Below are 16,864 nucleotides of genomic sequence, written 5' to 3'. Positions count from 1 at the left end.
TTGGTTTTCTGATTTCCTTTACTGAATAGAAGACTTTTCACTTTCGTACACAGTTTTAATCATTATAAATCTTATGCCCATAGATTATATAAGAAATGGGCAGGGAACAGGAGAGGACAAGAGGAGGAAAAATTAAATGTACGATGGCTTTAATTAGCAGATGCTTATGTTGTCGGTATTTTCCGCAGCTCTTTTTCTCAGTTTAGCTGCATCGCTTGTTTTTTCCATTATATAGAGGGTATGGCTGAGGCTGGCCTCATCTAATCAGACACATCAACCATCTCAAAGTACCACACACACACTGAAAATGTCTTGATCAGTTCAGTTAACTTAAAAACCTTTATTATTTTTGGTGTAACTGTTTTCTGTGAAAACAATCAAGTGCAATTTTTGAGTGAGTTTTTATTTTAGTATCTTTATTGATATTGCACTCTCCTGACACAGTTTACAAAGTGCTTTAAAAGAAGACAGTCAGGTCACATCGAGTCCTAAAATAATCAGAGAAGGCTACTGAGGACCCAACACTCTCTTCTTGATGACGTGCTCCAAGGCAGCCTTTTCACAGGTTTCCAGGTTGATCTCATACTTGGCCAGGATTTTCAAGATGGGCCTCATGCTGAGCCACCACTGCGTCTTTGGAATACGATGTCTGAAGAGGGAAACAATCATTAATGAAAAGAGGACAGCAAGATCTCAACTTATCAAGGCCAGTGAAGTAAAATTCTTGATGTAAGATATTGGAGTTAAGAAATTTCCGACCACTAGAGGGCAGAAAAACTCTGAGTCTGCTTTTAACAGCAACCAGACCTACACGGGCAAATGACTGAAAGGCAATATTTACTTATGTTTTAGTGTTGGTTTAGTATTCTTGCTTTATCTTTCAATCTAATTCACATCTTTATCATTTTGCAAACAATTTTTTGTAAATAAATATATGAATATAGTGAGTGGTTTTCTTTCATTGTGTCCAATTGAGAAAAAGAATGAGCAGAAAGCTTCTTGCTAAGAGGCAGTGTTGATTATTAAGCAGAATAAATGGTATTAGCAGCCCTTGACTTAAGAGTCTTAAGGTTTCAAAAATATTGCTCAAAGCTTTAAATTAACTTAAATACTTGGGTAAAACTAGAAAATATACTCAAATAATTGAACTGATGACTCACTCGAAGTCCGTCTGATCTTTAAGTTCCTCCAGAGCCGTGAAAACCAGAGATCTCTTCTTCATGCCCAACACACAGGCTGAATCCGGAGAATTGGCAAAGATGCGACCTGAAGATGTTTGAGTTTAAAAAACAGAAGACACATTAGCAGAGGGAGCACTGAGGGTCAGGACGGCAGAAGTCAATGCAGCATTTTGTGCTTTGAGTGACGTCAAGTCCTCACCGTGTCTGTAGTATTCCTTCAGCTTGTCAGTCAACCAGAGGACGGACTTGATGCCCATCTTTGTGCCAAAGTTCCTGTCGAAGGGACTGGGAGTTCCACCCTAAAAATAAAGAATAGATTTGATTTTGTTTAGGGTATTGAATTGGCTGTAAATAATGAGTCTGTGCACAAAAAACTGAAGATCTGCATTGAGTTTCACACCTGCTGCATATGTCCAAGTACGTTCTTTCTGCAGTCAAACACACCCTTCCCCTCCTCTGAGTACAGGTTGAAGATGAAGTCAGTGGTGTAGTTTGCATTGCACCTTTCATTTCTAAAACAAAAGTAGAAGAACAGATGGCATATGACAGGGAACAGTGTAAAGGTGATTATATTATTAAAAAGAGGACGATTGCCCATTCAAACCTGAGAATGAGTCCTCTCTTCACCGTGGTCTTCATCTTCTCCACCAGATGTTCCACATTCACCTACAAACAAACCAACTATCAGGTCAACTAAAAGTTTAAAAAACATCTCTCTGATTCTCCTTCTTTTTTTTTTTTACATTCATAAAAAGACAGGCAGACCTCCAGGTCATGAATGTTGAAATGCTCTTCATAAATGTAGGCAGCGTCAGCTCCAGATGCCAGTCCAGCCATGGTCGCCAGGTAGCCGCAGTATCCTCCCATCGTCTCGACAATGAACACTCTTCTCTTGGTTCCAGCGGCGGATTGTTTGATCCTGTCACATGTCTGAAAAACGTAGAAGCATGACAGGAGGCTAATGTAGTCGCCGTTATTTCGGGATCGTCTTGTGTTTCTGAGTGAACTCTACCATGGTGATGGTGTTGAGGGCGGTGTCAGCGCCGATACTGAAGTCAGATCCAGGAACGTTGTTGGACACGGTAGCGGGAACAACGACGATAGGAATGCACAGTTCCTCATACTTCTCTCTGGCTTGCACCATCTGCAGACCTCCTACGAACGCCTGGTGGGAGGAAAACGGAGTAACGAGTGACTTTCAATAACTTTCACATGAGTGTTGTGAATATTATCACAGATCAACTTGCACGTTGTCAAAGTCTTTTTTGGGAACGGCGTTGTATAGCAGTTTACCAGCAACGTTATCAAAGTGTCCGTAATGCTGCTCACCTCAAAGCCTCCAATAATAATAATAGCATGAATGTTAAACTTTGTGATGCTCAGACTGATCTCCTCCATGAAGTCTTGTGGCAGGGACCTTCATAACAGGAAAAACACATCATAGTAGATTATATCCTGTGTTTATTCAAGTCAACACACACTTAAAAACATTGACTACGACTTCACTGGTCAACAGAGATGTCTGTGGAAACGCCTCACCTCTTAGTGCCCAGCACGGAGCCCCCCTTCCCGGTCCATCCCCCCACTTCAGACCAACCAATGGGCTCAATCTGTGCAGGGACAGAGTGTGAGCTCTAACATATGTACAGGTCGTGCGTTGTCATGGTAAAGCTGGTCAACAGTAAACGGCCTCTCTTGGTTATGTGTGTGTAAAAACTTTACCATGCCGTGGGCCAAGCCGTCGAAGCTGTCGTGCACTGCCAACATCTGGTGACCCTGGAGGAGCCCGACCCTGACAGCTGAACGGACGGCAGCGTTCATCCCAGCGCACGGAGCGCCCACGTTTAGTATGGCGATGTTGATGTTACTCTGGTCATGACACATACAATATATTTTCCAGTGAGCTGTAATAACGGAGAGACAATTAATCTGTAACAAAATGTGCCTCCTGACCTTCACATCTGGGCAGTGCACATGGGCCAGCATTTTGTAAGTGTTCCAGTTGTTCTCAAAGCTCCTGCGGTCAAACATCAGAAAAACGTACCGACGTGTGAAACTCACCACGACACATGAAGAATTTCAGATGGACAACAATAAGGTGCACGCCTCACTTTCCCCTGAGCTTCACGGCATCTTCGAACCGCCCCTCGGCCATCGCTGTCGTGACATCTTTAGTCTGGTAAAGAAAAGAAAAAAATTAGGCCATATATAGATTATCACACATAAACGCACCTGTGAAGAGCCTGTGTATGATTTGTTGTGTGTATATCTTTAGGATTGATTCACCACTTGCACACACTCCATGAGAGGCAGCCGGACGGCCATGTTTCCAGACAAGCTGACCACACATGCCGGCGTGTCCGGAGTGGCCTCCAGTAGAGCCATGACTGACTCTATGCCCATCCTGCTCGCCTGAGTTATGACAAAACGAAAGAGCAGGAGAGGCATTAATAAAAATAAGATCAACCTGTGAGTAATTATAACCATTATATATATTTATTGAGGTGTTACCAGGATCCTATCGAAGGCGGAGGGGGTTCCTCCTCTCTGCACATGGCCCAGGATGGTGGTGCGGGTGTCGAAGCTCAGTTTCTTTGATACCAACTGGGCAGACAGACAGTGTGTGAGCGGTCTGCCTGACATGAACGCAGCCTATATGTGCTGTTATGTTACAGAACCGACCTGTTTGACGTCATCACAGGTGATCGCTTTACCGCTGCGATCGATCGCTCCCTCTGCAACAATGATGATATTCAAACGGGAGCCGCGGCCTCGTTGCTACGAGAGACAGAGTGAAACTTTAAGATCAACATTCACTTTGTGTTTTTGAAGTCAGATGAATGTGAGAGAAACACATTTTACATCTGTCAGTCTTCTGCAGAGATGCTCCTCCCATCCGTCATCTGGGGGCATCTCAGGGATGAACACCCAGTCAGCGCCGCAGGCCAGAGCTGTCACCAGAGCCAGATACCTGCAGGCGGCGGGTTTAGAGTAGACTTGTGTAGATTATTTTCAGATGGACCTCCAGAAAACTAATGAGAAGGAGTGACTTTAGCTAACAACACCGAGATATCTGGTGGAAAAAAGATTTTGAGTTTGTATTTAATGAGAAGTTGAATGAGAGTCTGAACGTTTTTTTGGAGCTGACCTCACCACGGCGCTGACCGCACCATGGCGTGTTTCATAGCAGTGGCACTCGGTGGTATTGCAGCTTAAGGCACTTCCACATTGGCACACACCAGCTGTACTCACCCACAGTGTCTGCCCATCACCTCCAGGATGAAGGTCCTCTGGTGACTGCAGAACAACACAGTGTTTCATGAAAATCAACAGTTAGCCATCAGTCGATTTCTCTGTCCATCTTCCAGATGTATAATTCATACAGTACCTCTGTGCGGTGGTGGTGATGGCGTCCACTATCTCGATGATCCGATGCAAGGCGGAGTCGGTGCCGATGGTCATGTCAGTGCCGCAGAAGTCGTTGTCAATGGAGCCCACCATGCCGACAATATTGAGGTGGGAGGAGCTCTTGGCTTCATTTTGCGTGATCTTTCCTGAGCACACGTGAAGAAGACAACAGCCTCAGGTACCCACACGCTGACCGCACCATGGCGTGTTTCATAGCAGCTTCACATGTACGTCGTGCACCTGGAGACGGAGCACTGTGGGGTCGCGCCTCTCACCAGCTTTCACCAGGTCTACCAGCAGCTCGCCCCACTCCGTCCTGAACTGGTTGGCGCCCGTCAGACTGCCGTCGCCTCCGATCACACACAGGTTGGTGATGCCCAGCTTGACTAGGTTGCAGGCGGCCTTGGTGCGGCCCTCCTTGGTGCGGAAGTCCTGACAGCGGGCGCTTCCGATCACAGTCCCGCCCTGGTGTCAGGCGAGGAGGAGGCAGATGAGGAGACGGAGGGGAGTGAGATGAAACTCAAGAACTCCTGTCTGAAGTTCATTAAGTCCTGCTATTTAATGAACCTTGCCATTTAACTGACCACTTGACCGACAGTGCTGTACTGTGTGACCAGCTGATTTCACTCAGCAGAGATACCAAACAAGCAGATAAACACGTTTCAGCTTCCTCGCGTTTGCTCTCACCAGCTGGAGCATCATCGACACACTCTCCCAAGTCGCAGGGCGGATGTTGTCTCCTCCATCCACCAGACCTTGGTAACCCTGAGGACAAACAACAACAACAACAACATCACCTCCTTCTAAAGGACTCAGGAAGAAGCTGTGGTCTTAATAATACAGGCATATTTTTTACTTTGGCAGCTTTTTCAGTCTTTCAAAAGTTTTGCTGATCAGAAGCCAAAGGAGTGTTTGTTGCTGTTTATGATATTGTTAAAAAAAATATATCTTTCAGGTTTTTGAGTGTTGGACAGCCAAAATAGCACTTTTATACATATATATCAAATAAAAGAAATATAAACGCATCATTTACCTCATGGACAAAATACACCTTGGCTCCAGTGTACAGTCCGACTCGAACCGCGGCCCTCACCGCTGCGTTCATACCTGCAGAAACACAGCGTGGGAATGTGTTGGTGTGAGCATATTCATTCATATAAATGACAACTGTTGTGACTGTGCTCAGGAGTTTTTGCACTTTGACATATTTTATGAACTTATATGAGCTTTTTGAGTTCATTGCTGTCAGCTGTAAACGTCAGACTGTGCAGATGTCTGAGAGTTAGCGTGGTAACCTGAGCTGGGGTGTTTTGATAGGTTACTTAAAGGACAAGATGCGGATAGATTAACTGTGAGGGCGCCAAGAGCATCTCCACTTACTGAGAGGAAGAGCGGGACGGCCGCTCTGGCTCGACCTGTCCACTTTACAAACACACGACAGAAAGGTCATGGATCTAAAATTAGCCCCCATAACAGATACAGCTCTGCAGAGGTGGAAGAGAAAGACGAAGAAACCTGGACTTTAAAGAAGATTATATAAAAGAAGAAAGGTAAGAGGTGGCCGGGTTTATATTTACTTTAATCTTAAGGTTTTGTAATGTTCAGACAGATGATCGCTGTGTCGTATACTGAGACTACAGCGTTGCATGGGGTCAGTGACACCTGCCAAAGGTCACGGTGCACATATTCCTCATCAAGTTAAAGGTCAGAGGACCGTCAACTCCTGGTGAAGTAATTCTTGCCGTCCTTTTAAATAAGTTAGCTCCATGAGTAGACGACTAGCCGGGAAATCATCAGTGATTATGAGTAATAAAAATATTACGAGTAGTTTGATTTGATTTAAAAAGGAGCTGCAAACATGATTGAATGTGGCTGTAAAGAAGTGGCTGGACTCAAGAGTTCCACTTTGGACTTTTCTTTACTCTCCTTGCATCTCAAGTTTGTCTTTATTTGACATTAAACACTGCTGCAGGGTCACGAAATAGTGAATTCACACACCAGATCCTTTCAACACACAGCAGCTGTGCATGCCTCGAACTCTGAAACCATCCACTCACCCTGGGCGTCACCTCCGGACGTCAGCACGGCGATCGCCCGACCCGCTCCCAACTTGTTGGCGTCAGTGTGAACCGGTGGTGCCATGGTCCTGGTTCTGGTTCTGGAGCTGAAGCGGGCTGAGATAAATTGGCCCTGAGTGTAAAAAGCGCTGCGAACCTGCTGTGACTGTGGAGCAGAAGGACCCTCTCACCTCTGACTCAGCCCGACTGCTATGGAAAGTAAGAGCAGTTGCAAAGGCGCCACAGCTTAACTATCCTCTTGGCAGACATGGAGGTACACATACCTGCATTCAGACACACACACACACACACACACACACACACACACACACACACACACACACACACACACACACACACACACACACACACACACACACACACACACACACACACACACACACACGTGTACAAATGTACAGTGCCCATTGAAGATATTCAACCCCCCCCCCCATACACATACACACACACACACACACACTGCCGTCACTTTTGTAATTTTTCAGATTTTATTGTTTTAAAACAATAAATCAGTGGATATATTTTTCACAAATATCATCAGAAATCTACATAAAGTTTAATTATACAACATGCAAATTAATATGTTGATAATGATATCTGCTTTGCACATGTGCACAATTTTTTTTTCCCATTTCAAGATGTATGAGAGAAAAGCAGTTTTCTACAGGTTCAGGATTGTATTGAAGTCTGGACAATCTTTATATTAGATTTAAATTCTTGATTTAAATTCTTCTATGTTTACCTCAGGATTTATGTTTGTTCTCATCTTACTGAAATACTTGAGCTTCACTTTTGCTCTTGAATTTCTCCACATTTATGTGCAGTTTTAAATGAACACAGACTATTTATAGCCGTGCCATTAAAAAATTTGCTGAGTTAAAAATTAAAAAGAGAAAAATCTTCTATTATGTTTCATATTTTCCTCATGCTACATTACTGTGTCCCTGTCTCAGTTCTTGTCCTTCTTATGGAGGTTTTTGGGGTGTTTTTTTGCCATAAATACTAATAACAGTTATATTTTATGATTGTTTGTGACTGGACTCTCCATTTAAAAACAACCTTCGCACTTGTTATTTAGAGGTGTCATGTGTAAGGTTTTCTGTATTGCATGTTTTATGTGCACATAAAAACAAATCCCACTAACATCCGCTGTGAGTCAGTGTTGTTGCTATTAGGGTACAATATTAAATATTAAAATCTGCTTTGACAATAACTGGTACAAATCATTATCTGTACAGCAGCAAATATACACTGTTATTGATTACAGTGTGGTAAAGTTGATCTAATGTTTGTTATTTCTGTATTTGATGTCTTTCACTGTAACTTGTTGTTTTCTTTAATTTAAATTTTAATGTTTTAATCATTTTTAATCGTCTTTTCCTGGTGTGTTTCTTCTGCTCGATGTGTTGATGCTTTTAATGTTTCTACCCACGAGGAACCCTCTAAAACGGGTAGTTGACTGTCTTCTACTGAATTCACAGTCGGTCTTACCTTCATCTCCCGCTGAGTCCGAACGTGAAGACGTCTTGCTTCCACACTCGGGTGCAGAGAGGTCATCACCTCCTGCGGAGGGAGAACGACACCACGTTACCCAAACTGTGATGCAGCCTCAGTTTGACTCGTCAGTTTTAATGATACACAACTCGCTCTGAAGTGCACTCACACGACAGACCCTCTCTACAAAAAGACGACCCGCTCCAGCATCATCCCATTTAGTTGTTTTCACAGCATTAGTGCCCGCTTCCTCTATCTGCGCTCTGCAGGTTCCTCCCACTGGCCTTATCTCGTCTTGTGCTACGAGCTGCAGCTGATACGCTCAACACTTAGATATGAATACTGAGAGGAGAAAAAAAAGAAAGGAAAGCACGTAAATATATTTCTGTTTTGTTATTTATTTGACAAAAACAGCCTCCTGTGAGTTCAGCCCATCAGACATGTCCAGTTCAATACAGCGCCGACAGCATCGCTGGGTATTCTGCATCGATGGCTCAAAGCCAATAACTCACACAGCAATTTGTACTCGTTTGTAATTGTTGTACACAGCGAAGTTTTAACCCTCGACACCCTTGTGAAGAAACTGTCAGCCACTCTCCAACATTTCTAATTGACTCCTCTTCCAGCAGCAGACACATTACATCTTGTTAGTCTGGTCTTCACGTCTGGAATCCTGAATCAGATCAGTAATCAGATACAGCAATGGACTACAACTCAATATGTGTGTGTGTGTGTGTGTCTGGAGGAGGTCTGCTCTCTATGGAAGTCATTTAAGTACCAGAAAACATAACACTTTATTATGTCTTACGTTGTACTGAATTATATTATGGAGACCAGGGACAGTTGTAACACTATTTGTCAATTGTTCCCGATAAATCCAAAAGCATTTACACTGAATTAGCCAATTTGTAAAGTTACAAACTTCAATGTGTCGACCACTTAAACAAAATATGTCAGTGGTTTTATGAAATATGTACCGGTTGCAAAATTGATTTTAAATACTGTCGTTCCACTGTTACAACTGTACCATGGTACACTGGGACGGTTGTAACATGACTAAAATATATATAATTAATCAATCAAATACTCAAAATGAAAGACATGATCTGTCATTTATGTTAAATTGGCCCATATTTTGGACCAAATGCATTGATAATGATATTGTAGGGATGAAAAATATATTCAGTTTGTGTATGCTTGTAGGTTTGTGAAACATAAATGAAACTAAACTGAACTTAGTTGTATCAGCAGCCATGTTTTCAGCTCCTGTGACTCATGATAGAGATTTATATTTGTATCTTACAAAACAGGGATTCTAATAATGCTTGTCTGTTTGTGGATAGTATCAAAAATAAAATAAAATACATCTGATAAACAAAGCTTTTGCTGTAATCAAGAAGACAAAAGCATGTATCAAGCCTGTCTCTGATTGGAGGTATTGCAGGTGTTCCTACTGTATCTTGTATATGTGCAAAAAACAAACAAACACATGAAACTCTAACACCGCCAAATAAATCAAATAAAAGCACAAAGTGGGTGGTGTCAGTTAGTGATATTGATGCATGTGTAAATTGATTAAAGATGGAAAGAGTCAATGAAACAACCGTGAGAGGCTTCGGCTCATCTGTTGCAGGCAGCTCATCGAAGTGGCCTTTAAATAGATATCTATAAAAGGAGCCCCTCTCCTTCTTCACCACCATTACTATGAAACTGCACAGTCATCCCTACAACTGAACTTGTCAAACCATGTCAGGCTTTTGTATTTACGACCTGGAAACGCATGACAGTTTACCCCAAAACAACGCTGCATCCACAAAAATCCAATTAACATTAAAAAGTAGCCCAAACTGAAGCAAACAACCGCCACAAACACACCATAATGCAACATATCCATGCCGCTTTGTATACCTTGACCTTTCTTTCTGAGCCAGAGCAGCAAACAGACCAGCAGGGAGACGGCGAGCAGCCACTGGGCCGTGAGGCCGGCCGGGTACCACATCCTCACGGAGCCGCTGGCCCCGCGAAACCCCTCCAGAGCCGATCTGTATTAATAGCTTTGATATCATTTCTTCATTGTGGAGTGACGGCCTTCATTGTTAAAGCACGCCGGGTAATCAGATACGACCCGCCGGCGTCCGGGACCATCTGAGGTCAGCATCATCTGCAGAAAAAAACTGAAAAAAATACTGTTTAATACTGTAAAATGATAATATCAAGTTTATCACAAAAGGTTTTCAGTTTTCTGATGTGGCAGTTTGTGCGTATGGAAGCCACACGTGCTAACAAATTAGCAAACTAACGTGATGCAGGAAATGTGAAGTCACATGAGGTCTTAGCCTGGAAAAGGTGGTGGAGAGGAGGACACTGAACAAATTATTGTCCATATTGGATAATCCTGTCCACCCTCTCCACCACCTGCTGCAGGGACAGCGGAGCACTTTCTCCAAAAGACTCCTCCAGCTCCGCTGTCACAAGGACAGATACAGGAGATCATTCCTGATACAGGAGATCATTCCTGATACAGGAGATCATTCCAGATACAGGAGATCATTCCAGATACAGGAGATCATTCCTGATACAGGAGATCATTCCAGATACAGGAGATCATTCCAGATACAGGAGATCATTCCTGATACAGGAGATCGTTCGTGATACAGGAGATCATTCCAGATACAGGAGATCATTCCTGATACAGGAGATCATTCCAGATACAGGAGAGATCATACAGGAGATCATTCGTGATACAGGAGATCATTCCAGATACAGGAGATCATTCCTGATACAGGAGATCATTCCAGATACAGGAGATCATTCCAGATACAGGAGATCATTCTAGATACAGGAGATCATTCCTGATACAGGAGATCATTCCAGATACAGGAGATCATTCCTGATACAGGAGATCATTCGTGATACAGGAGATCATTTCTTATACAGGAGATCATTCCTGATACAGGAGATCATTCCAGATACAGGAGATCATTCCAGATACAGGAGATCATTCCTGATACAGGAGATCATTCCAGATACAGGAGATGGTTCCTCATACAGGAGATCATTCCAGATACAGGAGATCATTCCTGATACAGGAGATCATTCCTGATACAGGAGATCATTCCTGATACAGGAGATCATTCCTGCCCACCGCAATAAGACTGTACAATAACTCACCTCTGGCAAAATCCATCACAGTACAATTACACTGTTGACTGTGTTTCTTGGTTTGTTTGTATATAATATAGATAGATATATACTGTACTGTGTGTGTATATATATATATATATATATATATATATATATGTTGACTGTGTTCTTGGTTTGTTGTATATAATATATGTAGTTATATAATGTACTGTATAAACGGTGCATTTTATATTGTATATTTTATATTTATATTTCTTACTGTTATTTACTGCTATTTTATTGCTTTTCTATTATTATATTCTATTCTAGTATTTTATTCTATTATTTCTATTATTATCTTATTGCTTCTGTATGCTGCTGTAGCGAAAAAAATTTCCCCTCGGGGATTAATAAAGTAAATACCTACCTACCTACCTACCTACCTACCTACCTTAGGGAAGATCAACGTTTTCCTCCGACGTGGGATAATATCTTAATTATGAGGACAAATGTTATATGACTAGAATTACAATATACTACCTGAACATCCAAAAATAAATTAATTTCCATGACGGACGTGGTGAAAACCACAAGAGGGCGCCGTTGATACAAATTCTTCTCGGTGCTGTTTGTCCTCCAAAAGAAATTGTAGTGCTTCTATGACTTCCTGTATCTATTTCAAATTAAAAGCCAATGTTTCAAAGTAAAAGCCCCATAATGTTTCAAGCATGGTCCAGCCATTGGTTTTGACTTTGTCTTGTTATTCTAATAATTAAGAGTTATACCTTTGATTAAATGCATGTATGTTGTGGACATCAACAGTATCTTTAGTATCTTAGTATTTTTATTCACTGCAGAAATTCAGAATGTAATATTTTTATGAGAGCACTTTTTTTCCCACTTCAAGCTTTACTTTTAGAGGAAAACTATGAGACAGATGATAGTTACATAAAATTATTGCCTACAGACATATTTTAATTCATTATGGTGCCTTATATTGCTGGAAAATTACTTTAATAAATTAAGATTTCTTAACTCTAACAGGACTTAAAGGAAACAGAACAGCCCAGCCTCACTGATCCTACAGTTTATATTAACTTGACAAACTTGATTTAAACAATTAATAAGCTCCTTTTACTGTCTGTCTCCAGACTCAGTGTGTATGACAGTACGGTCGCATCAGGTAAAGTGGGTTCAACGTTTTTAACCACAGACAGCGAGCTGCAGTGTGACCGACACCACTCTCATACCAGAAGAGATTGAGATTACAATAGTGAAACGTAGAGACAATGTGAAAGCACACACACACTGACAGACACTCACACACACTCACACACACACTCTCACTCACACACACACACACACACACACACACACACACACACACACACACACACACACACACACACACACACACACACACACACACACACACACACACACACACACACACACACACACACACACACACACACAAGACACCCATTTTACCCTTCATTTTAACCATTACAGCAACATGCAGTTTAACAGTAGCCCTCATCTTAAACAAAAATCATTTATTTTTCAACTATTTATCAAACTCAAAGTGGTCCTCACAGAGATAGATTTATGCCACAGGGACACACAAACAAGCTCGTGCATCACACTAGTTGGAAAGAGCTTTGAAACTAAATGGTTTCCTATTGTTGTGCTTCATCATCTGGTGCCATGTGTGAAGGTCGTAACTCTGCAGCTCCTCCTTTAAGACCAGCAGGACGACCTGTGAACATCGCATCCATCACTGTGGACAAAAGGCTGCGTGTCATAAACACACGTGTCCCGTGGCGCCTGTTGAGCTCCAGCTCTTTGTGCACCATCTTGAGTGACATGCAGCCACGCAGCCCCCCCCCCCATCTTCTCCCCCTCCCTCTACGATCAATAGCACCATTTCCAGGTAATCCCCGCTCCTGTCTTCCCCGGACACTGTTAACACTCACAGCACCTGTAATAAACCACACGGATCACTACAACACCAGTTCAACACAAAACACTTCCAGCGCAGCTAATGCAGTGAAATGTGGACTGGATATTGTTCCAGTCTGACCCCTGGCCGTCTCCAATTACCTCAAACATCCTGCACGTAATGAGATCACGTCGTGTCTAAGGGAATGTGATTGTTAAATAATGACATTTAACACAGTTGACATAGATTGCACCGATATATATATATATATATATATATATATATATATATATAGTTTAATTTGCATAAAGAAACTGGTTTGACATTTAGAAAAATGAAGCTGTTTGTTAGCCATCATATTACATTCACTTTTATCATAATTACACCTCTGTTTTTGCTTTTTTTTTTACACCATGACTTCCTGTTTTCTGTTATTTATAAAAAATTTGCAGCTAAATTAAACTATTACGTTTCATTCAACATTTAATGACAGAGCCACTTTAAAACAGATAGTTGCCGCTGAAAGTTTTGTTTTTTTGGTGCCTGAATCCAAACTGGGACACCTGTTATACTGAAATTATCAGCGCATTAATTAACTAATCAATTCTCTGAAAATTAGCCATAATTTTAATGCTCGAATCATTAAAAACATGTCTTTTAGCATGTCTGCTCAGGCTGTTGGGTTCAGTATTTTATAACATTTTATGGAAAGTAGTAGATTATTGGAAAATATGAAAAATAATTGTTTGTTGCAGCCCTGCTCTGCTGTTTTCTATCTTTGCTGAACTATATAGCAAAGCAAATATGAGATTAAAAAAATTACTTAAATGATGTAACAAAATGAAATTGCACCTCAGACAATGTTTTTTTTTAAATATTGTGCAGTTTTAGTCTGGAAATGTAGTTTTTATACAAATAAAATCAGTTAGATAATAATCAAATAATGAAGCAAAAGGCCTTTTTTAAATCAACATTTTGCTCTATTTAAACATAAATACTGTACTTTCTTTCCTTGTCCTTTAAAATATTGACACTGAATTAGAGGTTTAGTCTGAAAATGTACTCATGTTGCAAAGCATACATAGTTTTTAACGGACCTGGCATTAATAAAATAATAAAAACTATTTGAATAAAATCAGGCAAAAGGCCATTTTTATGTCAACACTTTGCTCTATTTAAACATAAATATTATACTTTCTTCCTCTGTCAATTAAAAATAGTATAAAGAAAATGAATGAACTTCCCCTCCAGCTCTCAGTCAGCCAAGAGGTGGCAGCAGCATCTGATCTTTCATGTCCCGTGTTTCTCGGTGCAGGAGAAGCACATGCGAAGCCTCGGCCTAATAAATCATACACTGAAAGTGTCAGTGGAAATTTTGTTAGATTTTATTGCAGTTTAATCAGCTCAATGAATGTTTTAATAGGCTGATATTTCAGAGAACGGATAGCAATTCCGTGATAAATTGTGCTGCCCTCCCTTTCCTCGACTTTTCTCTGCAAAGAATTGCTAATGTAGAGCTATTTGTCCACTTGTTGGTGCAGTGTTGTGCTGCCAGATTATTAATTCTATAACAGACTATCTGTAATTGGCCTGCGCAGCATTGAGTGTGTATTCCGCTGCAGCTTTTTTCTTCTACGGCCGCTCAGATTCGCCCCATTTTTTCTGCCTTTTCTCAATATTTTCCTTCCCTCCTCTTCCCTCCAAAGGTTTTATGAATTCATCAGGTTGGACCACGTGGGACTCCACCTCACCGTCAGGGCTCCCACACCATTTAACACGTCTTTACCCCTCCTCCTCTCTCCCAGGATCACTCCATTTCTACATTTGTTATCCCCATTCCCTCTTTCCCATTATGTACATCTTAATCAGTCTGTTTTTTCACCGCCTCTCCTCGATTTCATCCATCCACATCTATTTTTTTTCTTTCCTACATCCTCCTTTGACCTTCAGTTCCCCTGTTTCATTACTCTCTCCCATCCCTGTGTTTCTTCCCTGTTTTCCTGGCCATAAGGTGCTAATGGAATGCAAAACCAACAAGGCCGTGACATTTTGGGGGACTGTCCGCGCCCCTCCGGCTCTCACTCATATATACTGTTGTCCTCTGCTGCCATGGATGTGTGATGTGGGGTATGACTCCTCTAATAAGGACATGGATGAGGAGGCTGTGGGCTGTAATTAAACACCAAAGGGTCTCGCTGGATAAGAAGGGAGGGGAGGTAGAAACAATAAATCAAACTGCCCCCCCCCCCCCCGCCCTCACTCTCACCCCCTTTAGTCACCCTGAACGCAATATCACTGCACAACTACAGCCCCCCTCTTTGCAAAAGCAATTCCGTCATGTCTTGTTAGCTCATTCGTCTTCATCAGCACCAGTGGGAGGTTCAAACCTCATCCTCACCCCCTCTCCCCCTTCCCCCACACACCGCACCTCCAGACGCACCCCCTCCAAATGCCAGGCGCCATTGGTCAAAGCAGAACCAGCCTAGAGCATTAGTATGGGCATGGATGTCATAGCATTCTCACACACACTTTACACACACTTTACGAACACACACACACACACACACACACACACACACACACACACACACACACACACACACACACACACACACACACACACACACACACACACACACACACACACACACACACACACACACACACACACTGTGTCACGCAACAGTTGAACAGACAACAGTTACACTAATCTTAGCTCGGCCGTGCAGATCCGGGGCGCACACTTATGTTATTAATGAACTCGTGGTTAACACACGCACACTAATGGCATTTAGGGCCAATTAAGGGATGACTAATTAATGAGACATTTCCTATAAGGCTTATTGATATGTTAATTTGCAGCCATATAAATCACAGTCCTAATTGTACTGCCTTACAGATAATAAGATTGTCATTACGAGTCATGATGAATTGCTGGAGCCGTACCAGATGCTGATTTACAAGTGAAATATTGGTTTGGATGAAACATAGCAACACGTAGAGAAAACATTTGAATTTAGGCAAATAGAAACAATTCCCTTTGTATCTATTCAGACCTGGTGGTTGCCAGTATTACCAGTACTCAGGTGTGATGTGAGAAAGATGGTCTGAGCAGATGTGTCAGTAACACGTGACCCATCTCAGATCTTATGAGCAGCCAGATGAAATTCATTAGAGCATTTTTGTACATTACTTCACAATCCTCGGCGACGTGCTGCATGCCAGTATCTTTACTGAGACACTAACGAGGTCAGATTTAATGTAATGTGACTCATAGGTATCCAACATATACTGTAGAGGATTTGTAGATCCTTTGAGAGCTTCTCAACCAAAAAACCTGAAGGAGAGAACATCCCTTAATGAACCCCCGATTCTTCATCATAAAGATGTGTGAGGCATTTAACATTTCAACAATCTGTGACAATCGAGAAGAGAATTGGATTTTTTTTCCCCCTCCTACAATACACTTCAGGGTCACACATTTCAGCCATTACTTCATGTACTCCTGTTGCACAACCCGACTTGAGCTCCAACCTGGCTGCCATAAATAAAGGGGTTTGATCTGAATGCTATGTCATTAGCGGTTTGGTGCCAGCGGAGAATAATGACAGGAATAAACAACGGACGCGTCTGTTGCC

At 41.9% G+C, this 16,864-nt stretch overlaps 1 protein-coding gene and 1 long non-coding RNA gene across 2 annotated transcripts; one reads left to right on the top strand and one right to left on the bottom strand.

Annotated features, from left to right (window-relative positions):
• Positions 1-387: 387 nt before the first annotated feature.
• Positions 388-6,731, bottom strand: pfkmb (phosphofructokinase, muscle b). Its single transcript, XM_069708301.1, is given in 22 exon segments — positions 388-649; positions 1,161-1,266; positions 1,381-1,480; positions 1,582-1,693; positions 1,786-1,847; positions 1,947-2,166; positions 2,168-2,346; positions 2,511-2,598; positions 2,721-2,791; positions 2,904-3,050; positions 3,135-3,198; positions 3,293-3,357; positions 3,468-3,593; positions 3,693-3,785; positions 3,864-3,959; positions 4,044-4,152; positions 4,434-4,478; positions 4,570-4,735; positions 4,865-5,054; positions 5,277-5,354; positions 5,623-5,696; positions 6,647-6,731. Coding segments are annotated over 22 exon segments (2,418 nt in total). The 3' UTR covers positions 388-507.
• Positions 6,074-8,897, top strand: LOC138626575 (uncharacterized). Its single transcript, XR_011311297.1, has 3 exons — positions 6,074-6,139; positions 6,608-6,865; positions 8,149-8,897. It is a non-coding gene; the product is annotated as an uncharacterized lncRNA (long non-coding RNA).
• The last annotated feature ends 7,967 nt before the right edge of the window (positions 8,898-16,864 follow it).

The sequence above is a fragment of the Brachyistius frenatus genome, unplaced genomic scaffold, assembly GCF_029030835.1.
Source record: "Brachyistius frenatus isolate BFR_SWC_R1_liver_20210118 unplaced genomic scaffold, ASM2903083v1 Contig_4, whole genome shotgun sequence".
Lineage (NCBI taxonomy): Eukaryota > Metazoa > Chordata > Actinopteri > Embiotocidae > Brachyistius > Brachyistius frenatus.
Note: the sequence above shows the minus strand (reverse complement) of the source record. Positions and strands in the feature narration are given on the sequence as shown.